This window comes from Halichoerus grypus, chromosome 8 (genome assembly GCF_964656455.1).
Source record: "Halichoerus grypus chromosome 8, mHalGry1.hap1.1, whole genome shotgun sequence".
NCBI lineage: Eukaryota > Metazoa > Chordata > Mammalia > Carnivora > Phocidae > Halichoerus > Halichoerus grypus.
In genome coordinates, this window is record NC_135719.1 from 115,397,071 (window position 1) to 115,420,486 (window position 23,416).

At 36.6% G+C, this 23,416-nt stretch overlaps 1 protein-coding gene across 1 annotated transcript in view; it reads right to left on the bottom strand.

The window, feature by feature from the left end:
- Positions 1-23,416, bottom strand: part of KCNH5 (potassium voltage-gated channel subfamily H member 5) — a 311,548-nt gene that overhangs the window by 255,355 nt on the left and 32,777 nt on the right. The window contains exons 3-4 of the mRNA XM_078053792.1: positions 12,877-12,983; positions 8,282-8,410 (exon numbers count right to left, since the gene is read on the bottom strand). Coding sequence (XP_077909918.1) covers positions 8,282-8,410; positions 12,877-12,983 — 236 coding nt within the window. The remainder of the gene's footprint in view (positions 1-8,281; positions 8,411-12,876; positions 12,984-23,416) is intronic.

A 23,416-nucleotide genomic window follows, 5' to 3' on the forward strand; every position in this document is an offset into this window, starting at 1 on the left:
TAAGGTTAACCCTGTGTAATGTGCTAAAAAAAAATTTAAAAAAAGGAAGCACCAGATATGCCACCAGCTCTCTAAGAACTTAACATCAATGTAAAAGACCAATATGCAATCTCTATCACCAATCTAGACTCTTCTTCTGAGGACTAGACCTATCTAGTATCTAATCAGCCATTAGCCACCTCTTACTAAGATAGTCTATAGGCATCTGACAACATGTCCAAAATTGATCTCATCATCTTCTCTCTCCATCTCCAACTCCACATCTTTCATGTATTCCTGGACTTGGTGAATGGGCCCATGATATTTCCATTGCCCAAATCAGAAACTTGAAATTTACCATCCTCCTTCACTATTATCTCCACATCCACATATCCAATCACTTCTAAGTCTTATAGACTATAACTTATTAATAAATACTCAAGTTGAATCTCCTCTCTCCATCCCTATATGTCAGACAGTATATCATCTTCCACCCGTGCATCTTAAAGACTATACTCTCTATCTGCTCGCTGACCATATACTCCCCAAGCAACTCTCTACATTGCTGCCAGAGTGCTTTCTAAAGCACACAACTGGTCCACGCCCTTCCCTTATTTCAAACTCTTTAAGAGACCCCTGGAAGCCTTCAGTATAACATTGCATATCCTTGGTATATAGGTCATTTAGTTTCTGATCCCAAAGATTGCTCTGCATTCATCCCCTTCTACTTATTCATATATACTCTGTATTCCAGCCCTACTAAAATCAGTAGCAAATTAAAAAAAAAAGAATAAATTCAAAACTAAAATTAAATCTACTAAGAATTCTCTGTACACCCCATGATATTCAGTGTTTCCAGGCTTTCATGCATTTACTGGCACCTCCAGACTCAGTTAAAGCATTATCTCCTTCTGGAAGCTTCTCTGATCCACTCATAGTGGTAAGAGTATCTTCAGATGACAGTAACAATGTTGGCACCTGAAATATTTCTTGTGATCATTTCTCTTTCTTACTTCAACTGGATTTATAATTGCATTGAATATTTCTAGAAACTTACAAGGCAATGTTATACTTATTGAAGCTTCATTTTCCTAAGACAAGTGATGTTACACATCTTAGTACTTCTGAGTACTGGATTTAGAAAGAAGCCCATTTTTATTCCCAGAGTTCAATAAGGTTTATCCAGAAAATATTTTGAAAAAAATTAAAAGAGATATTGGAGGAATAAATTCATTGACATATAGAAGAATACAAATCATCAAATGGCATGCATTCTCTCATTTCCTAGGATAATGGCTAGGGTTAGGGCTTTCTTATAGTCCTCAGTTCTAAACAGTTAGCACTTTTTTCAAGACCCCTATACCACCCCTTTCTCCTCACTCTCAGATTACCTTGTCAAATGTTATTGAATAAACAGAAGCCAAAAGAAACATAATAGATAGCCCTCAATTTCCCTTCTGTCCCCTCCATCTCAAGACCCACCTGTATGGCACTGATTCTTGCCTGCACCTTTATCATCTCAGAGTAGTAGACATTTGCTCTTTTCTGATCATGCACATGTTCTATTCATGAACATTTAAGTAGTTTCTAGATTTTCACTATCACTAACAACACCACAGTGAATTTCCTTATGCCTATCCCTTTGTGCCCTTGGACGCATTCGGAATTGCCTATGTTATTAACTAAATTAGTTCATTTGATCTGTCACCAACCCCCACTATACAGTCAAACTTTGAAAAAGTCGAGCAGCCATACTGTCTAGGTCAGAGAAAAAAGACACATCAGCAGTTCTAACTTTTCCCAGTGATACATTTACAGATCTCACCTTTACAGAGACCTCACTGGTGTAACTGATTATTCAGCACAGTTCGCTGATGTTACTTAGATGTGGTCGATATGGGGTAATGTGAACAGACAGCTGACTATGAAGAGCCTAATACTTGCTCTATGAGTTGTTCATGGAATTATGAGAACATTTGTTCTCCTAAAAGCTCAGGATGCCATCTCCTTCTTAATAAAACATTAGTTTAGCTCTATTGGGTTGCAATTAACCTCTTTGTCATGCACTGCCTAATCTTAAAAATAAGAGGAAGTCACAGAGGCAGTTAAATCAATCTATTAGACTGCAACACAAGATTCTAATCTATACGAAAAAAGCTTAGGTAAACAATTATACTCTTGGCCAAAGAGACTACATGGCATAATTACTCATATTTCATCTGTTGTTTCCTCTCTATAAAGAAAACCACTGGCTTCCCACAGGGGAAGGTTGCTATTTTTGCTGTTAGCTTCATTCTGTAAGAATTTTTTTGTCTCAATTATTGGCATGAAGATGCCATAACTATTTGGCACAGGATATTTCACACTGTGAGTGTCTTGGCAGTTTTGGAATCTGTTTGAAAATACCGTACAGGATAAATGGGCAGAGATTCTGGCCATCTCTTGTAGAACACACATGGATAATCAACGAAATGGATTTCTTGGCTGTAATTTTTCCCCTTTGTATTATTACAAATGATGAATCAGGTACCATTGACTGATTATCTGAGCAACAGTTCCAAGATCTCAGTACCAGGAACAAAAGATAACAAAAATGCTTTGCCCCCTTGAATTATTATCAGTAAATTTCTTGGTTCAAAACAGTTCAATTCTGTCAGAATCAGAGTGTTCTCAACATGTGCTTAATTGCTGTAGGAAAAAAGGTGAGCAGGGTATTAATGTGGCCAAACCACAATAATAAGTTTCCACTGGAAAGGATGAGACAGCATGGTGCAATAGAGAGAACATGGGATTGGAAATCAGTCACACTTTGCATGTCAGGATCTTCAACAGTAAAATGGAGATAATGATACTAATTTTCAGAATTATAGGAAAGAGCAATAAAGAACATAAACTTCCTGACATATAGTAACTACTCCATCAAAACTGGATTCCTTCCCCTTCGATGGTTTTTACTACCATCCGTCATGGTATAAGTCAGAGGTATCACTGACATCACTCAGTGCCATTCTTTTTAAGGGAAAAAAATCAACCTAGAATGAAGTTTTGGTATTATAAGATTCATTATGAGGAAGAGGCGCACTCAGATTGGTTGGCTGCCATCATATTATAGTTACTATCCCAGATACAATTTAGAAATAAAATTCAGAATTAGCCTTTACTCAACTCTTTCAACCATGTATCTGAGTTTCTTGGTAAAAATACCAAAGCAAGTAGGAAATTGATGTCAATTCCAACCTTGGCAAATCCTCAAAGGACTTAGGCCTTTGCTCTAATCACTGGCCCCTTTTCACATTAAGAAAGTCAAATGTAAAGTGCTGAATAGCAGTGGCTATGGGGGCACTGTTTACTTGTTAATAATCTCAAAGGGAAACCTTTCAATGTTTCAACCATTAAGTATGATATTTGTGTAGATATCCTTTTTGTAGATGCCCTTTATCAAATTTATTAATTGTCTGCTAACTCGAAGAAGAATTGAAGAAGAAGAAGAAGAGGAAGAGGAGGAGGAGGAGGAGGGAGAGGAGGAGGAGGGGGAGGGGGAAGGTAAAAATACCCTTGCTCTGGGATTAAAAGTTCCATTCTGGCCTGCTAAGGTATGGATTCACTTGTCTATTCTGTATCTTAAAATACTATTTCCTATGTCCTAGGTAGAACTCTATTACCTAAGTATTTCTTCAAATTTTACAAACACCCTCCATCTCCTCCCTTGCAACTCAACTCCCTGATACTTTGCCCTGATTCTTTTCCATTCACTCACCTTACCAAATCCCAACTCTGGTTAAATCCAACTCTTCATTACTTCTTCATCTATAGATCTTTGACTGAATATGGATAGAGTAAAACAATAATCATGCTCATAGATTCTAGTGGAACTCATGACCACTAGTCCCAAGCAGACCTTAGTGTTCAGCTTACCAAATTCCCTTTGCCTGCTCACTTCTCCACCCTCTTAGATTACCATTTCATACCTACTTCTCTCTCACCATGACTTCAATACTTCTTCATCTCCTTCACCATCCTTACTCTCAGGTGATAACCATGTTTTTTATATTCCTGAGAAGAGCAATCGGAAGAAAACTTCCAATATATATTTACTTGTTTGTCTCCCCTCCCCCCATTAGGATGGAAAGGAACTGTGTATCTCCAGGACCTAGAATGGTGCCTGCACCATTCTGTACGCCTAATCAGCATTTTTGGTTGAGGGGAAAAAAATCAGTAAAATAGATAAACAAGGGGAACAAAACTTTCCTACAAGAGTCATAAGAAGGCTCATGTTAAGTAACTCTGGTGCCCAAGGTTAAATTAAAAGTAAATCTACCATCTCCCAGTTCATTGTTTTAGACCCAAATCATTTTGATATTATGGTGTTATCATGAAATCTCCTCTGCTCTTTCTCAAAAGTTCCACAGTCCCCTTTATTCAACTTAAGAATTTGAGAGACATATTTTTTCTGCCAAGATTTCCAAACACACTTTCCTATACTTCTACCTTCATAGAGATAGTAGGATGATTACTTAATGTCATAAATATTTTATTTCTATTGAATTTTTCATATTAATTTTACAGCTCATTTGAACAATAGAAAGTAGCTCATATACAGCATTCATAGTTACATTGTGCAATACTTTTTTCAGTGATCTGTTATGTATTTGAAAGGTGTGGAAAAGTCTCAAAATAAAAGTCTGTTTAAAATAAGCTCTTCCCCTACAAATTCTGGCACTGGAAAGAGATAGTCTTCTCTAATGATTTTCACAATGGGGTCTGATTTTCCCTGTAAATTCTAATTTACATGCCTATCAAGCACATAGTTCAAAATCAAATGGTCTGAGTTGTTTGGAGTTTATTCAAATGCCATTTTTTTTGTAAGAATGAGTTATGCATTTAAAAGATTTTGCCTGATGAAGAACTCTGAGATTCTGATATAAGGATACAGGGATGCAGGTGTAGGCAGATAAATGGAAGGGCATTAACTTGAGAAATAAAAGTCAATGCTCAATATTAGCACCTTTTCCCCAATTTCACTAAAAAATGCTGTCAATTTTTAGTTTCCATAAATAGACTACATATACTGACACCATCAATCAATGTTCAGCATATCAAAATTGAGAATGTACTGTATGTACTCTCCCTAACTTCAGCAGTGTCATGAAATCACTTAAAGAGAGAGAATTATAATATTCATCAAATATAAATATAAATATTATATAAGGGAAAATACTGTGACACAAAAGCTTTTTACTCAGTATTACTGTCATTCAGTGTGAAAGCAAGACAAATTCATCTGAAGAATGTTAGGTCACAAATCATATAAAAATTACTTATCTTTTATTTAAAAACATATTACTTTAAGATATAGTCAGCTGTTAACTGGAGGTTTTTCATAGATGTTCCTTATCAAGTTGAGGAAGTTGCTCTCCATTCCTACTTTGCCAAGAGTTTTTACCATGAATGGGTGCTGGATTTTGTCAAATCCTTGTTCTATGTCAAATGAAATGATATGATCTTTCTTTTTTTAGCCTGTTCAAATAGTAGATTACAGTGATTGATTTTTTTCATGTTGAACCCACTTTGCATATGTGGAATAGATCCCACTTAGTTGTCATGTAGATTCAATTTTTGTTGAGTATTTTTATATGAATATTCATGAGAAATATTGGTCTATAATGTTCTTTTCTAGTGATGTCTTTTTCTGGTTTTGGTATGAGGGTAGTGCTGGTCTCATAGAACAAGTGAGGAGAGTTCTCTCTGCTTCTATTTTTGGAAAAGATTGTAGATTTGCCAAAAATGAAAAACAGAAACATCATACATGGTGTTTCTTTGTTTTGGAAGTTTATTAATTATTAATTATTTTTTAATAGATATAAGATGATTTAAGTTATCTATTTCTCCTAGTGTGAGTTCTGGCAGTTTGTTTTTCAAAGAAATGGTCCATTTCCCCTAAATTATCAATTCAATGGCTATAGAGTTGATCAAAGTATTCCTTTATATGCTTTAATGTCCTTGAGATGAGTTGTGATGGCCCTTCTTTAACTTCTAATATTGGTAATCTGCTTCTTCTCCCTTTGTTCTTGGTTAGCCTGGCTAGAGGTTTATTACCTTTGATGATCTTTTTAAAGAACTAGCTTTGAGTTGTGGTGATTTTCTCTAATGTTTTCCTATTTTCTAGTTCATTGATTTCTGCTCTAAAGTTTCTTATTTCTTGTCTTCAGCTTGCTTTCACTTAAATTGCTCTTCTTTGTCTCCCAAAGGTAGAAGCTTAGGGTTTTAATTTTATATCTTTCCTCTTTTCTCATATATGCATTTAATGTTACATACATTTTGCTCTAACCACTACTTTTGCTATATCCCATTAATTTGATAATTTGTAATTTCATTTTCAGTTAGTCAAAATATTTTTCTAATTTATCTTCAGGCTTCTTCTTTGGCCCATGGGTTATTTAGAAATGTGTTAATTTCTAAGTATTTGGAGATTTCTTAGCTATCTTTCTGTTATTGATTTCTAGTTTAATTTCATTGTGGTCTAAGGACATGCCTTTTAAGATTTCTATTCTTTTAAATTGGCCAAGGTGTGTTTTATGGCCAGAATGTGATCTATCTAGTGAATGTTCCACGTAAGCTTGAGAACACAAATTCTGTTGCCATTGGATGGAGCACCTTGAATTTTAAAACAAACAAACAAGCATTAAACCTAAATACTATTAGAAAACTATTCTATTTTTAAAAACAGTATTTAAATTCATCCTAAACCTTCTAGACACTGGGTCTATGAGTAAAGGTAGAAGAACAGGTAAAATAAGTCCAAAAGTGAATATTCGATCTTCCAGGAGATGATTTAATACACACATTTTCAGAAACATTCACAAATAAATTGTTCCATGTTATACTTTAAATGGTTTACACATTACTGGGCGCCTGGGTGGCTCAGTTGGTTAAGCGACTGCCTTCGGCTCAGGTCATGATCCTGGAGTCCCGGGATCGAGTCCCGCATCAGGCTCCCTGCTCAGCGGGGAGTCTGCTTCTCCCTCTCCCGCTCCCCCCTCTTGTGCTTTCTCTCTCTCAAATAAATAAATAAAATCTTTAAAAAAAATAAAAATAAAAATAAATGGTTTACACATTACAAAATTTTCCACTTATAATTTGATGTTAACCAAAAACTGACCCAGTATAATATATGTGAATTCATATGCAAGGAATAAACCTATAAAATTTTTCTACAATTATGATTACAGTTGGAAAAATTAAACTTTCGTGCCAGTTTTTTTAAAGAGGTAAGAAAAGGCAATGCCAAATGCAAAGAGGAAGATGACATTTTTAGTCTCCTAAGAGATTATTAAAAATAACATGTCATAAAACTTCTAAGAGTATTTGAAATTCTTCATTTATCAGATACCAGTTTTTAATTTAAACATAATTGGAGAGAATAAAATGAGAGTAAATTACATAGAAAACAAGATAAAAGCACATGCCACTGACTACTGCTTTCTATAACTCTCCTCCTGAATATTAAAGTCAGTAAGACTGTAGTCAGGATGTTTGCATTTTGCCAGCCACTCTCTTGATAACAAAATTATTCTTCACATAATCTAACAGCATCTACCCAAGAGAATCTACAAAAGCTGAGTAAGTAAAGGGTGAAAAGTAACGTGAAAAAAGTCAACTAATCAATCTCTAATCAATTCAACAAAATTCAATCAACTGATCAACTGTGCTGTAAAAGGACTTCACCCAAACCATCTCACAGGCTGTTATATTTTGTGTTTCTAAAGTTCATCCTGGAAGAAGTTGTCAAAATTCCCGTTATATTGATTCTAAATTAATAATGCTCTACGATAGTTCTTCCTTATGTCTTATCTCAATTCCTCTTATTATAATTTAAGTTAACCAACTATTATTTCTACTCTGGATAGCCACGCTATTTCCATTCAAATGGCATGATTGAATAAAACTGGTTGTGGATAATTACTAGCATGAATGTAAAGCAAAAGAAGTACCAAATAGTAAAATTTTGTGTTCCAGTGCAACCTATGTATTTTTTAAATAAAAATATATTTAATTGACAGCCTAATTCTTAAGTGTGGCCATTCCTTTGAAAATTACCTTTTGTTGGGGCGCCTGGGTGGCTCAGTCAGTTAAAGTGACCAACTCTTGATTTCAGCTCAGGTCATGATGTCAGAGTCGTGAGATCAAGCCCTGCATCGGCTCCATGCTGGGCAGGGAGCCTGCTTAGGATTCTCTCTCTCTCCCTCTGTCCCTCCCCCCACTCTCTCTCTCTCTCAAAAAAGAAAAAGAAAAAGAAAATTACCTTTTGTTGAATCATCCTCTATTGGCTGTTTGAACAACGTAATATCCTTGAAAGTACATAGGAACAAGACCACCTTTTCATGTTCATTTCTTATTGGTGCAATTTGCATATAAAACCAAACAGGGGTTCCTGTAAGAGACAGAAAGGACAAGAGAGTGTGACATAGCCACAGCAATGATTTGGTCTCCTGCCTTGCCTCTTTCTTCAGCTGCCCACTGCTGTGCCAGGAACGAGCACCGAAACAACAGTATTTTAATTGCTTCCAGAATTTAAAAAAAAAAAAAAAACTTTAACTTTGTATCAATTACCAATTGCTCAAATATTAATAAACATTTTTCAACCCAAAATATCAAACTGTGAAAGTAAAGCTGAGGGTGACATTTCACCACGCAGGAGCACAAAGCCTGTGTCACTACGGTAACACCAGCATTCCCTTTAGGTCTGTGTCCCTGCACCTCCGCTGCTCTCTCCAACTTCCTTTTCATAGTGTCACCATGTGTGACCACTCCTACATGCTTCGCTCTTCCTGTCCCTTTGAGAAGTGTTTCCAAATGACTTCAGCAGCAATCCCTGATGCTCTGATAAGCAGTCCTCTTGGAAGAACATTTGAAATGCTCTTCCTACCTCAAGGCTCTCTCGTCAGTCAGAGTTATAAGATGGCTCTATGCCTTTGACAGCACCCCCACATCAGAGAGAGAGGATGGCAGCAACGCTTGATGTCTGCTGTACACAGAACTCTACCTGAAGCTTTTAAGGCGACCTTAAGGGGGGGGCGGGGAAGACATGCCCCCAGCCCTTGAGATTCTCAGGTATCTTCATGAGCCACTGCTTCTTATCTCCTTCACTCAAAGAATGAGGCTTGACTCTGTCACTATGTTCTTTATTTTTTTTTGTTTGCAGTTGTTCAAATATTCTTTATTTTTTAATAATTTACCAGTTGCGTATAACACCCAGTGCTCATCACATCACATGCCCTCCTTAATGCCCATCACCCAATTACCCCATCCCCCTGCCCACCTCCTCTCCAGCAAACCCCAGTTTGCTTCCCATAGTCAAGAGTCTCTCATGGTTTTTCTCCCTCTCTGATGACCTCCCATTCAGTTTTCCCTCCCTTCCCCTATGATCCTCTGAGCTGTCACTATGTTCTTTAAACAATGGCTCCTGCAGACTCCAGAAAACAAAGAGTTTCAGAGCACTTAAGGCTTTGGATTTGGACAAACCAGGAACTGGCATTATTTCAAACAATAAATATTTGAAGACACAAGAAATGCCTTCAAAGGAGTAATTATCCATTAAATGATAAAACACTGAAGGAATGTTCCATCAGAATCAAAAAGACACATTTTCCATTATATTCTTTCCAAGCCATAGTGCAGTAAAGCCTCTCCAAATTTTCTATCTTAAAGACATAAAGGCTTTTGTTAGGTTTGGGATTTGGGGAGTGAAATACGCAGCTATTAATAGTCTCTGTGAGAGTCGATAGTCTGTTAGTGGTGCAACGAAAACCAAATTAGAAAAACCTTCATACCTTTGGCCAAAAAACTCACAGAGTAATGTCACCACAATGGGGAATTTGTCATCTAGACAAGAAGAGATGGCTTAACTACCAGGTTCAAGAAGTCAGAGAATTAGAAAGAGGAGGTGTTTATGGAATATTCAGTTCTGACAACCAGATCCTTTGCAACCCTGGGGCCCTATGAAAACACGGCCCTTTCCAAAATGATCACTGGGTGAGACAGGGATCTCAAAAACCACCACACCATCTCCCAGAGAGGCTTGTTCTTTGTTTTCTGCTCCTTCTTCTATACAGTGTACCCAAGAACTGTGAGTGATATACGCAGTTCTACAAATCACCAGACACACATGCTAGCAGATATGTGGCCTATGGCTGTTCCAACACAGTGAGCTTGAGGCAGCAGGGTCATAAACAGAGAAAAGGGCATTAAAAATCAGTCATTTTCCAAGGTCTGTTAAAAATCTGAACAGAAAGAGATGATGTTACATTTTGCACATTCTATGAAAAGAGCAATTTTTCAAATTTTAGCCTAGAGTCAGGACTGTTTTTTTAAAACTGCTTTCAGCTATCAAAGTTGACTTACAGGGTCAGATTCCCCAAGTAGACAGAGTATTTGCTGAGTGGCTGGTAAAATATCCATACTCTGGTCTGGGGGTTCAAGGGAGCAGAAAGTCTGAGAGGGTTAGGCAGAGAGGCCAGTTGTAGATGGAAACTCAGGGCAGTGTCTTAGCATTGATTATCTGGGCGGCCCAGGCTATCACAGGTGTGCCTTTGTGCAGACAGGAAGACCCATTTAAACCATCACCCCATTGCTACTGTTTCCTTCCCAACAGTAGAAACGGTTCCCGCTAATCGGAGCAATGCACCTTAAAAATAGAGCCTACATACTGAAATGTCAACGATGACACATGTTAAATCAGATACCTCAATCCCCCCATTTGCAAAATGCTGTTTAACCTAATTACTTAATGGAAGTGTTAGGAAGACGTGGCATTCAGGCATTCCCAAAACATTTATCTACAGACATGTGAATTTTTCTATCTAACATTTTTAAAAAGTTACAAAAACATATTTTTTTTAGTTGATGTTCAGGTAACAATTTACAAGATTTTTTAAAGCTCCTTTCAGTGTAGTAGAACTCCACTAAAATACCTAAATGATACCTATCCATATTAATGAAAAAAACTCAATGCAAATAACAGAATTTCAAAACATTAAAATAAAGCAAAATACTACCTTGGAAGGAAACTTTTGGAAATGTAAAATTCAAGTTCTTGTTAACATGATTTAAAGGATATAAGGAAAACAGAATCTCCACAAAGGTATTTTTAAGAAACTCAGGCACTATGAACTTGGTTCTCATGCTTTAAAATCGGGCAAATATTTGTTTATTCTTCTTAGCGTCAAAGTGAAATGACTTTAGTAATAGGGAATATCCTTAAATTATTTGCTAAACTCAGGGCACATATCTAAGTCATTCAAAGGAGAACAACCTATATGAAAAGGATACAGGGTTTTGACATAGGAGTCTACTACAAATTTATCAATATATATCTGGACCTGGTGAGAAAGACCCAGAGGACACCTCAAGCTTGACTTTTCTCCGGTCGAGGCCAGAGCAGATCATTCAGAATGGATTGTTTTCTAGGTGACAAGCCAACAGACATTTGGCTATGAATAAAGAGGAATACCTCTTTGGCCTTGATTCTAAAATGAAAGATAAAATAATAAGACATTCCATAGGTAAAACCACTAAAGACCAGTATTCCCATTACCAAGTGCACTAATTTTAAAGCAATGCCTGTGGCTGTGATTATGTCTTTGATGGTCTATTAATAAAAAGAAAAACCTAAGTTCAATTCTAAATATTTTATAGTGAATAAATGTTTGAGTAAGATGGAGAGGATGAATTATGCTGTAAAAAATCCAGCCCGCTCTGAACATGGAGCAAGTGCTTCCTCTTGAAGCTAAAATGCTTCCCAAGCTGGGGAAGAATTTAGTAACCATCAATTTCCACTAAAGATAATAACTGGCTTTGGGACGCCTGGGTGGCGCAGTCGATTGAGTGTCCAACTCTTGATTTCGGCTCAGGTTATGATCTCAGGGTCATGAGATCGAGCCCCACGTTGGGTTCCGTGCTCAGCAGGGAGTCTACTTGATATTCCTCTCCCTCTGCCCCTCCCACTCATGCTCTCTCCCTTTCTTTCTCTCTGTCAAATAAATAAATCTTTTAAAAAATGATAATTGGCTTTGCTGTCATTTATCATTAACACTAAATAAATTGACCCATCTTGTAAAGTGACTGTTCATTTAAAAAAAAAATTTAAAAAAAAAAAAAGGTCAACTTGGGAAAAATAAATAAAAGTCAGTGACCAAACTATTCAAAGAAAACAAATTAGAAAGGAAATTTGGTTGTGGAGTACAATAGTTCGTTTTTGTTTGGCTGCAAATTCTGAAAGAGAGTCCATATCATGAGGTCTTATGTGATATCTAATGGACAACTGATCATTCACAAATTCCATCCTAGAGAACAGTTCACCATAATCAATACATATTTACCAGATGTGAATAGCCTATTCTGAAAGTAGGAACTACTTCTGTTAGCCTTCTACACAAAAGAGTCAGAGTCTAGCAAAAGGCCATATTGGTGAAGACCTCAAGTCAATAACCACGTCAGCCGTGCACATGTAGAAAGGGAATCACACATACTCAGTGATACCAATCACCTTTTCCATTAACCACAAGAAGAAATGAATGAATTTCTCTATCATTTTTAGTTGCTATCATGTAACTGTAGGATCTTTATCATGACTATTAATTACAAAACATTTTGCCACCTCACACACACATACAAAATCACATTTAAAAGGCACCATATTTTCCTGCCATTCCTCAAAAGGTTGTTTTTCATAGGGAGAATCATTCATTAGTTTTGCTCTCTAATTTTATCAGCACCCCCTGCCTTTACCAAGAGAAGGACAAAGTTTGATATTCTCTCTACACTATAGCTCAACCACCACTAACCAAAACATAACATTAATCAGAGTTGACACATCTTATTGGTAATTTAGATACTTACTGTTTTTCTTGTACAGAAGAACTTCAAAGCAGTTTGAATCATAGTTGTCAAAAGTCTGTCTGACTTTTTCAATGGTCTTCTTGTCAGTCAATTCTCCATACATAAAACTGGGAAAAAACAAACAATCCATTTCAGTTTTGTGTTGCTTTTCAAATGCTATATAAAATCACATAGTTGTCTCTTTTGATTGAGTATTCAAATTTAGTTACAAAATTAAATACTGCTCCCACAAAACAAACTAAATTATTGAAACAATGTTTTAATCGTGATTGTTAAACTTCTTGCTAAAAGCTAGGTTTAGAAATTATTTCATATGTATATATATATATATATATATATATATATATACACACACAGAGAGAGAGAGAGAGGGAGAGAGAGAGAGAGAGAATCATCAACTTACATAGTTCATATAGGCATGAATTTCAGTAACTACAGTTTAGTTAAATAACACCAGTTTCCCAACAGCACAATTCAAATTTCAGTTATCATAGTATATTAACTGTAAATAACTGCATAAAGTATAAACTTTGCTGTTAGCTCCTCAGCTACAAATCACTAGTAAGTAACAGATACACATCACAATCAGTAACCAATCACATCACTTCTTTCCAAGCCCCTCAGTCTTGGTCCCTGTACATCTGTTATTCAGTTCACGCCCAGACTCAAAGCATGTAGTTGTGTTGCCTCCTTGGCTCTCAGCAATAAACCCATGTGACATTTTACAAAAACGGATAACTGAAAGCAGGAATTAGCCATCAAAGATTAAAGTCTAGTGAAGAAATGAAAAATGATAGTGCTGGAAGGGGACATTCAAATTGAACATAAATGAAGGTATAGATGAAATCCAAGACTATGGCATGTTGACACTGTTGTCATTTGAGAGACTCTAGATGTGCAGCTGGAAGAACTTAGGGAGGGTGAACTTATCAACATAAATCAGGAAAGCGATTGTGACAAAGACGATCAAGTTTTCCCAGGGGCGCCTGGGTGGCTCAGTCGTTAAGCGTCTGCCTTCGGCTAAGGTCATGATCCCGGGGTCCTGGGATCGAGCCCCGCATCGGGCTCCCTGCTCAGCGGGGAGCTTGCTTCTCCCTCTCCCACTCCCCCTGCTTGTGTTCCCTCTCTCGCTGTGTCTCTCTCTGTCAAATAAATGAATAAAATCTTTAAAAAAAAAAAAAAGTTTTCCCAGAGGAAGTGACGCCAGTAAAAAAATTTCACATTAAAAGAACCACAGGAGATAGTTCACAATCGTGAGAGTACAGGAGTAAAATAGTTGTGGTTGGTGCAGATTTATGAAGGAGTATGAGCATTTACTAAGAGAAAAAAATGCTCTCTTTATGTCATGCTGCGTCAGGAGAAGGCAGTATAATTGAAGTGACTCATGACAGTTTTCTTAAAAAGAAATGAAATGCTTTAATTCTCAATGTTTCTTAAGTTCTAAATCACAGTGTGCTAAATATGAGTTTTACTATTATTTGCATTTCCCTGCATTTATAACCAAGAGTAAGAGAGTTTTTAATGTTTTGACAGACATGGGTAAAGTCACAGAATAATCACAAATTTTTCCACTGAGTTTTAAGATCGTATTGCATGGTTTCAGCTTGCATGGTCTTTTTTTTTTTTCTTTAAGATTTTATTTATTTGCGAGAGAAAGAATGAGAGACAGAGAGCATGAGAGGGAGGAGGGTCAGAGGGAGAAGCAGACTCTCCGCTGAGCAGGGAGCCCGATGCGGGACTCGATCCCAGGACTCCAGGATCATGACCTGAGCCGAAGGCAGTCGCTTAACCAACTGAGCCACCCAGGCGCCCTGCATGGTCTTTTTTATCTTCCCACACACAAGGATACGTGAAGAGTCCATGTTACACATATACTACATCAACATTCTCATCAGTTATGAGGATTTTTCTCAAGACAGGTGCAGGAATGGCTAACAGGAGAAAAACAATGGTGATAAATTGAAGAAGATATACACTGTTGCCATGGGTGAGGGAATATACAAAATATAGGTTAAAGAGTGAGATTTTACATGCCACAAAAATTTCCCAATGTTTGAAATTATCTGTTTTTCTAAGAGAACCTCACCAAAAGTCTGATTATCTACACAACAGAACTCAGTCAAGGACTACAAGCCTCTAAAACTTTACTTGTGATGCTTCCACGATCATCAGTTGTGCATCTGGTTTTAGATACATAGATCTACTAGTTAGCATAATTGTCCAGAACCTATCTTCCACCAGAAAAGAGTATGTGGCACCTGCTAGATACCTCGACTAAGTTTCTGAAGGTTCAAGTCTATCTTTGTTATTGCTTTTCTTCCAGTTTCAATGAGTTTGCATATCGGCCAGAGGCTAATCCAAGTGAGGTAGGGCCTAAAGCTTATACAATCTTAGGGACCCTCTTTAAAGAAAATAATATAAAATTATAAAACAAAATTAGGTACAGAGCTTTGGAAGACATCCACTCAAGGGAGGGCCCCTGAGTTAAGATTCATTGTCTTCAAGGGAAATCTGCCCCCGAATTTATCAACCTAGAAAATTTACAACATGAAAAACATAGTTGAATAGCAAAAAAAAAAAAAATAATAATGACTTCAACAGCAATACCATGTCACAGCCAGAAATTACAGAGTCATGGCCCATCTTATGATAACACTAACTTAAGCAACTAGAATTCTAGAAACTAAAAAAGGAAAAGAAATAGATAAAGCTCACCGAAGACTGCCTAATCCGCATCCTGCATTTTCAATTACAGTATTTCTATCTTTTATTTAAAAAGAAAATTTTCATTGTCATTATAACAGTAAAATAAGCAAAAGAATCTCAGAATAAAATGACAGATTCTAACCCCATAATCTCAGAGCCAGACTCACAGAAGAAGCCTCCGAGCCTACCTATAACACAGCATTGAAAAACCATTATTTCTGCCAAAGCCTGAACTCCAGCTCATGACAGTTTCGTGAAAATCTCTTAAAGGCATTACACTGAAACTAGAATTACTCAGTTAAAGGCACCCTCCTTGCCCTCCAAAAAATAAGACACTACTTTATTACTGTTAATATTTTTTACAGACAGGTGAAATTTTTAAATCAACCAGTTTTTTTTTTAATTGACTGTTATTTTTCATTTAAAGAATTATTAGTAGAAAGAAAACATTTAAAAACATTTTTATGTTTTATGTTTAGTTTTCTAAAAAAGTTAAGATATGGTTAAGTTAACTAAATGTTTATGGTCTTAATAGGAAAGAAAAGAAAAACCATTTTACTCCTGTTAGTAAATGTCAGAGCTCTATGGTTCAATAAACTAAAACACAATATCCACAACTGACCAACAGAAAAACATTAAAAACAAGAAAGCATCTACAATATAACAAACAATTAAGATTTTAAAAATTTTGAAAAATTAATTCTAATAGTATTTAAAAATAAGTTACAACTTAAATTTAAAAAACTGTCTTGGAAATTGATGTAATAATATCACTTAATAAAAAATAAAACACAAGTCCAATTCAGTGAAAATTCCAAAGAGAAGATGAAAAAAGCAACTTTTCAAATAAACTCTAAAAATTCTATAATATATTCTTCACTAAATTAGCCCTCTCAATGGTAAAATTACCTGTCCTAATAGAGGCACTTTAAGAAAAAAAAAATCCCAGATTATTACAATCTGAGCACTTCCTTAAAAATTTGTCTTTTATTTCTTACATTGTTTCACTCATATTTTTCATTTTAAGTTTATTAAACCAAATATATGTGACAGAATGCATATTTGAGGTGGTAAAATGCAGCAATTAACGAATAAAAAATATTTCAAAATGAAATATATATAAAAAATATAAAAGATGTCTGAAATGTATTATCCATCCTCCCAATGAAAGTATTTCCATCTGATGTTGTTCAAACCATACTGATGAAGTCAATGCTTCCACAAAGTCTACGAGAATGGCACATTTTTTATTTGCTCAGCTATTTACACGTAAATGTTGAGTGTCTTTATCAAGGTTTCCAGCAGCCTGACTCTGGATGGCTGAAGCTCAATCCAGTCTTTGAATGGTTAATGGAATTTGAAGGAAACCAAGATTTAGAAATGGTAATCATCAGGCTTTAGAAACTATATACCTATATAATAATTTTGCACATTTTTTATGTGTACCCTCCAGGAATATATAATGGGAATATAAAAAAATTTTCAGAACTTCAAATTGCTCTATTAGAATGCCAAGCTCTCCTTAGAGTAATTATAAATGACTTCTTCAGCTGCACTGTTATCTTCATTGGAAAGGAAAATAAAATTAGATGCTCAGAAGCTATCTATCCCCGTTATAATACTGAGTGGTCACGATATAACAGAAGTCCACCCACCACTTACAAACTGCATAATTCATGGGCAAGACATATAATTGCTTTGACCTTCAGTTTCCTCATCCGTAAAATGATGATAATGTTCATATACCTCAGAGAGTGAGGGTTTTAAAAAGATAATGCACATGAAGTCACAAATTATAATGTGCTATACAATGGCTGAATTCATGACTGGAATGCTTCTTATGGGTGGGGTTAGAAGAAAACCCCTCCAGCCCCAACCCCACTACTCTCTAGCTCCTCTACAATTCTAGAACAGGGATTGGGCCATGCTTGTTAATGGGCAGGGTCACTGTGTCTTAAAGGGATACATACATCATTTTGTGTGTCTTCTTTATGAGCCCATGAGGTTGAAGCACAAACCCAGGGCCTACTCCTGAATATTCTGGCCACTTTTCTTGCCACACAACTAACTGGTGGTAAAATTTGGTCTTGGGAGTAAGGGAGAAATTTTCCTGAGGCCTGGCCTAGGCTAAATCCAGCTTGCCTGAGCATTGGGCAAATTTGCCCTGGCAAATTTCTAAGGACAGGTGGCCTTGGTTTATAGCAGGATTTACTTATCTTGGATCCCTTGTTCTGCCAACAAAATCTCACAAACAAGCCTCATTATGATACCTACCAGCAAGGATGGCTATAAATGTTGACAGAGTTCCAAGGGAGAAAGGAACCTTACAAACAAAAAAATATATATAACCTATTCATGACTTCTGCCAATCTATCTTAATCTGCTAATGGTCAACAATGCTCTTGGACTAAAACACCATATTTAGTCACTGCAAAAAGGATAATATTATCTATAGGCTGTAATTCACAGCCTAGCAAATTCTTCATCACAGAAACCACACAGATTGACTTAACGCAGTTGGTAAATGTGGTCTCTCACTCAGAACCAGCCACAAGAATAAAATTATCACAAAAGTTAATGGAAGAATGGGCTCAAATCTATATAGTCAAAGGATCAAAAAGTAAAAAGCCTGAGAGAGGGGGAGTAAGGAAGAAAATTTACAAACAAATAACACAGCTTTCAAAACCTGAAAGAGGTAATTTTAGAATAAATCAAAGCATTACTTTATACATTGAATCGTAACCAAAATGTTTCACAACCCATTAATTTATATGAGCTTAAAATGATTTAGATGGAGTCATAAATGGTAGATCCATGGCATGTAATTAATGGAAATCAGGGAGAGCCCTGGACATCTCTAATCTTTGGAGTGTGACGTCACTGAGGCACCTCTGCTCTCCAACACCTTCCCCTGGTGCCACCATGTGAGGAAGAGCCCTCAGCCAGATGGAACCAAACGGACTGACATCCATCATGTGTAATGTGCTCTCACTGGCTGAGATGACCCTGAGTTAATAAAACTACTTGTGAAATACATCCAATAAAGTGCCTCTTAATTGCTTCATTGTCTCATTTGATGGCTTGGATAAAGGATTATTAATGAGCCTCCCAGAGGAAAAAAAAAATGTATTTGAAAGGATCTATATACTCCAATCCTCCCTACCTATATTATTGCTCTTCTCACACTTCTAAAAAATAAGCAACCAAACAAAAGCAAACAAACAAAAAAACAGAAGGGGCTTTTAAAAATCTCTCAGGTCAACCAAAGGTAAAATGCTAAAGTGGTTTCTACTTAACCTATGATAGCATGTCTTGATGTCTTTAATGTCATGGCTTCCTGGGGGTCATGAGATAAGATCAGATGCTTTTAAATACCCTCCCCCCAAAACCTACAATCTCTTTTAAATATGCAATACATTTTGTGTCCTTCAATAAATAGCAAAACAGTCCAAAGGCTTGGAAACGCAATTATTACACAATAAAATGGACTAGATTTGAAATTCCTACCAATCCTGAAGTGTCATTAGAATGTTTTTCTGAAATTTTAGCCAAAACAAAAATGAGATGGTACCTAGCACACATCACATTTTTAAAAATAGAAATGTAGGGGCACCTGGGTGGCTCAGTTCATTAAGCATCCTACACTTGATTTCAGCTCAGGTCATGATTTCAGGGTCCTGGGATGTAGCCCCAAGTCGGGTTCTGTGCTCAGGGTGGAGTCTGCTTGGCCCTCCCCTTCTGCTCCTCCCCCTGCTCCTCTCTCTCTCTCAAATACATAATTTTTTTTTTAAAGTACATACTATTATGTACTATTACGAAGTACAAGGATGTAGGAAAAAAACACTCCCTTGTGGCTGCTGAGAGCAGAAACAGGTACTCTGGACAGAAAGGGCAAAGAAGGAACAAGGAAATGGAAGAACTAAATTATTAACCTCTTGCTATTGTAAAATCACAAATTAATATTTTTTTCATTTTCCCAAACAACTCATATTTGAGTATTTTAAATGTAGAACATTAATTTTTGTTGGTCACTACTTTAATCCATCTAATGCAAGTTATATAAAAAGATGATTGATTTTTTCAGCATATAAAATGTCATACTGTTTCCTCACAGACTGATGCTCACTGATTTGTAGTTTCGTACTCTGTTACGTTTGCCTAAAACTTCTCATTATTAAAATCAGTAAAATTCTTTGAATTATTTGTAAGGCTATCCTCAGTACCAAATTAGTTCTCTCCAACTAGAATTGTGGTGATTCCAAACTTTATAATAACTCTTAGCTTTAACAATGTATTCCTAATTTTTTCTTTCCTTCTTTTCTTGTTTCCTTGTGCAAGATATTCAAAGGTTTTTATAGACTTATACAGGAAATAGAAAAAAGCCATATGTAAAAAAAATCAGAATCAGAATGCAGATACTGTTCTGCGAACTATTTTTTTTGTTTGTTTGGTTGGTTGATTTTTTTACTTAAAAAATATGTTGTTAGCAAAAAAAAAAAAAAAATGTTGTTAGCTTCTTTCAGTGTCTTATCCTTCCAACATATGATTTCGAAAGTTAGGCTTTGCCAAAATATTTTTTAGCAAACCTACTACTGGACATTTTGACTATTTCTAGGACTTTATTCTTCTAAAGAATGCTGCAGTAAACATAAAATGGGTAGAGTTTAATTTTAAAAGGAGACAAGGAGGCTTAAAAGGGGAGTGCATTAGAATAAATTATGCCTATAAGAAAACCTGGTAAGGTTCAAATATCAACTGCTCATGTATCAGATGCTAGTCTTCATTGTTCTGTGAAGGCATTGAACTGGTTGCAATTTTTAGATCAGCAAAACACATTGGGTGTTTTGTGCAATCAACTAATAACTGTTTACGTTAATAATATTATCATTTCAGGGGCACCTGGGTAGCTCAGTCAGCTGAGCAGCTGATTCTTGGTTTCAGTTCAGGTCATGGTCTCAAGGTCCTGGGATCAAGCTCCACAGGGGGCTGCCCGCTCAGCAGGGAGTCTGCTTGTGGATCCTCTCCCTCCCTCTGCCCCTCCCTCCCACTCATGCTCCTGCATGAGCACACTCTTTCTCTTTCAAATAAATAAATAAATCTTTTTAAAAATGCTTTAAAAAAAAGAATATTATCATTTTGAAAATGCCATCTCTAACAATAGTGAAGAAGAACTGGGGAAGGTTTGCATACTTCTTCCCACAGTGAAAAAGCATAACATTATCCAAAGCTTTCCACTCTCTCACCCACCTTAAACACCATACCACTTGGGATGAAATACAATAAACAAAATCATGTTATAGAGTTATACAGGAGACCTAGGTTAGGGTTTATTGCAACACAAGCCAATCCAATTCAACAAATACAAACACAAAACACTGAGCTGTGTCCTTAGTGCATACAAAAGTGAACAAGATGAAATTCCTTCCTTAAAGACATTTATAATCTAACACTGGTGGTGGGAGGAAAAAAGCAGCTCTTTTAGGGGAGAGAATATGCTACTATAACATGGGAGCATTTTCTTTAATGAACCCTTTTGTAGGACACATTGCACATGCCAACGAAAAGAGACTGGAAGTAGAGGCAGATACACGGAATCAAGAAGAGATGGGAGCAGGACTTTACAGTATATCCAGATATGAAGAGGAATATGTCTCAAAAATGACAAAAGCAATAGCAATGAAAACCCCATGGGATAAGGAAAGCTAGTTCAAGGCCAGATGATGATGCCAAATAATGAACCACAAGGGAGTCAGAGGAGGAAAATCTTGTTGAGAGCATCATAAATACCTTCAGGTGGAAGACGGCATCTGAAACAGGCATGGCATGATGGTGGGATGTCCACAGTCCAAAAAGAACTACATCAAAAACTAATGATGTAATGTATGGTGATTAACATAACATAATAAAATTAAAAAAAGAAAAAAGAAGAAATGGGTATGGGAGCATCTACAGTCCCTGGAACTCTCTATAGAGCCTGTTCTATAAGTAACATCTACTATAAAACTAACATTTTCCTAACCTAAGCCTGCTGAGACATAAGAGAACAGAGAAGCTCAATACAGACCTTAACCTCCCAGAACTTAGAACACACACCGTAGCGGCAGTGCTGGCCTGGGAGCTAATATTCGTCCAACAGAAGAAAAAGGCACAAAGACAGAAAAACTGCTACCAAAGGCAGTTTCTCAATAAAGGGCCACAGTTTTCCATCACTCTTGCTTACCAATTTCAGACCTGGGAGTGAAGATTGAATGTGAAAATAACTTTAGAGAGAAAAACGAAGATTGTGGGGACCAGATAAGTGAAGGAAGATATCTGAACCAACTATTTCTCAAACATGCCTAAACATCAGAATCATCTGAGCCTTTGGTTAAAAGTACTGATACCTGCCCCCACCTCCCACCCTGGGTGATTCTGATTGAACAGGTGATTCCCAGAGGTAAGATCTGGGAATCCAAGTGGTGCAAAACCTCTCCAAGTGATTCCTACATGTAGTCAGGTTTAGACTCACTGGTAGAATATGAAATCCCTGGCTTCCATGAAGATGTAGAATATATATTTATTTTTTTTCAACATAGATATATAGAAAAAAAGACAAATAAATCACTGTATTTCCCTGGGCAAGTCCCTAAACATAACTCTACCTCAGTTTTATGCTCTGGAAAACAAAGGATTTGGAGTAGAAAATAATTTAGTTCCCTTATAGTTCCAAAATAACATGATTTTGGTGCTTAGTTAAGTGAGAGCTTTGAAGAAAAATTAACTCAAGGAAAAAACTTCCCATCTGGCCTTACTGAAATATTGTGAAAAAGTTTCCAGATCTAAATTGGTTCCTTTATAGAATTTCCTTTTCTTTTATATGATCTTTTTTCATAATACTCTCTTTAAACTCACAGACATGGCATATTTTAGAAAGAATTGTTATAAATAATGTAAATGCCAGATTCTGTTTTACATAAGCCAAACAAAATAACAATGGTACAATGTACCAACATTACAAAGTACATGTGATTTACACAGGATGTAAAAACTTCACTTTGACGTTCTTTAAATGTTCGTGAATTACGTCCTACTTGGTTGGGGGCTGTTTACTCTCTTCAAGACCGTTTTAGCAGCTCAAGAAGTACTGATACCATCAGTGGTTCTCTGATAGAGGATGCTCCTTTCATCACTCAACACCTAGAATAGTTCATGGCTCATCATAGATAGTCAAAAAATACTTATTGAATGAATTAACAGATTTACAGATATGCAAAAATCTTTTTCTTTGCACAAGTTCCCCCCAAGGGCTCTTAAACTATATTTTTCCACTGATAATTTAGTCTCCTTAATATTCTAATACAATTTTTACTCTACAGTTTTTAGATGTGAGTAAATAGATTCTGGTACCGATGGGGGGAGGGGTGGGGAAAGGGGGACAACAGTCTCCACACCAACAAGCAATTCTTGGGACACCAGCTGGTTGTATCACCAGCTAGACCCCAAGACCTGACCTTTACTGCCCACCTGCTTGTACTCACCGACCTTTCTCCCACATTTTTCCTTAAGCTCTTCTTTCCAGCTTAGCTCTTAACTCCAGCAAATGGAAAGCGAAACCGCCCCTCCAAGCGAAAGCGGCTGCGCTGACAAGACCTCCAGTGGACCCAGCACAGGGACCAGTTTGAGCTTAACCCCTAACTCGCGCCTGCGCGGATGGACGACGGAGCGACCTCTGGAATGACCGACAACTACCTTTACCTCGTTATACTACCACAGTCTCCGCCCTTGGAGGAGCACAAGCCTCATTTACATAACATACAGTGTGGGTATAGGCATGTTTTTCATGACCTTATGCCCA